The sequence below is a fragment of the Cyprinodon variegatus genome, unplaced genomic scaffold, assembly GCF_000732505.1.
Source record: "Cyprinodon variegatus isolate N-32 unplaced genomic scaffold, C_variegatus-1.0 Scaffold983, whole genome shotgun sequence".
NCBI lineage: Eukaryota > Metazoa > Chordata > Actinopteri > Cyprinodontiformes > Cyprinodontidae > Cyprinodon > Cyprinodon variegatus.
Window position 1 is genome coordinate 274,110 of NW_015151436.1, and position 1,127 is coordinate 275,236.

At 56.5% G+C, this 1,127-nt stretch overlaps 1 protein-coding gene across 1 annotated transcript in view; it reads right to left on the reverse strand.

The window, feature by feature from the left end:
* The window catches only part of ctps1 (CTP synthase 1), a 12,353-nt gene that overhangs the window by 6,270 nt on the left and 4,956 nt on the right, over positions 1-1,127 (reverse strand). Inside the window, exons 4-6 of the mRNA XM_015399038.1 lie at positions 369-469; positions 162-278; positions 2-62 (exon numbers count right to left, since the gene is read on the reverse strand). Of these exons, the coding sequence (XP_015254524.1) occupies positions 2-62; positions 162-278; positions 369-469 (279 nt within the window). The remainder of the gene's footprint in view (position 1; positions 63-161; positions 279-368; positions 470-1,127) is intronic.

The following is a 1,127-nucleotide window of genomic DNA, read 5'->3' on the forward strand; positions in this document are numbered from 1 at the left end:
CCCCTCAGCTCTCTGACGCTGTTCTGGGTCGGCTTGGTCTTCTGCTCGCCGGTGGCGCTGGGCTGAGCACAGAAAAGGAGAGAGCAGCATGAGCAACAGGAGGACTGGAACCCGGTAGAACCAGTAGAACCAGTAGAACCAGCTGGGCGGTTCCATCTCACCTGCGGTATCAAACTGACGTGGATGTTACAGAAGTTCTCCCTCTTCACTTTGAACTGGAACTGCCTGAAGGCCTCCACGAAGGGCATGCTCTCTATGTCTCCCACAGTTCCTCCCAGCTGCAGACAGACATGCAGTCAGGAACCCGGCAGAACCTGGACCCGGAACAAGCCTGGGTCAGAGCTGCAGCTACCAGAACCAGAACCTACCTCGATGACGCAGACTTGGGGCTCGGTCTCATCTCCATCCACTGGAACCTTGGCCTGGTTCACCACCCACTCCTGGATGGCGTCAGTGATGTGAGGAACCACTACAACACAGGAGGAGCAGAGCGGGTCAGTGGCGCCACCAGCCAGACCGGGCCTGGTACTGACAAAACACAGTCTGCATCCATGATGGGCCGACTACAACCGGGCGCTACAAACTGCTGCAAAGAATAAAGGGAACACTAAGGGGGGCAGTCCGTAGCTTTAATGCCTTCATCCTGCAGGAACTGCTGACCTGCTCCAGCTTTCAGGCCCTCATACCGTCCTCATGGAGGCAGCTTCTAACCGTCTGCAGAAACATGCACATTAGTGGCCTGCTGGAGGCCATTCTGCAGGGCTCTGGCAGTGCTCCTCCTGCTCCTCCTTAATGAAGGCGGAGGTAGCGGTCCTGCTGCAGGGTTGGTGCCCTCCTCCTGCCTCCTGGTAGCGCCTCCAGCTTCTGGACTCTACACTGACAGACACAGCAGACCATCTGGCCACAGCTGGCATTGATGAGCCGTGCTTGATGAGCTGCAGTACCGGAGCTACTTCCCTGGGTCGTAGAGTCTGCCTTATGCTACCAGGAGGGTGAAAGAACCACCAAAACATCAGCCAGAGCAGAGGGACTGAGACCACCTGCAGAACACCAATCATTTCCACTGGTTTCCATCAGCAGCAGGTGGAACTGATCATCAATCAGTGCTGTTCCCTAAGTGGACAGTT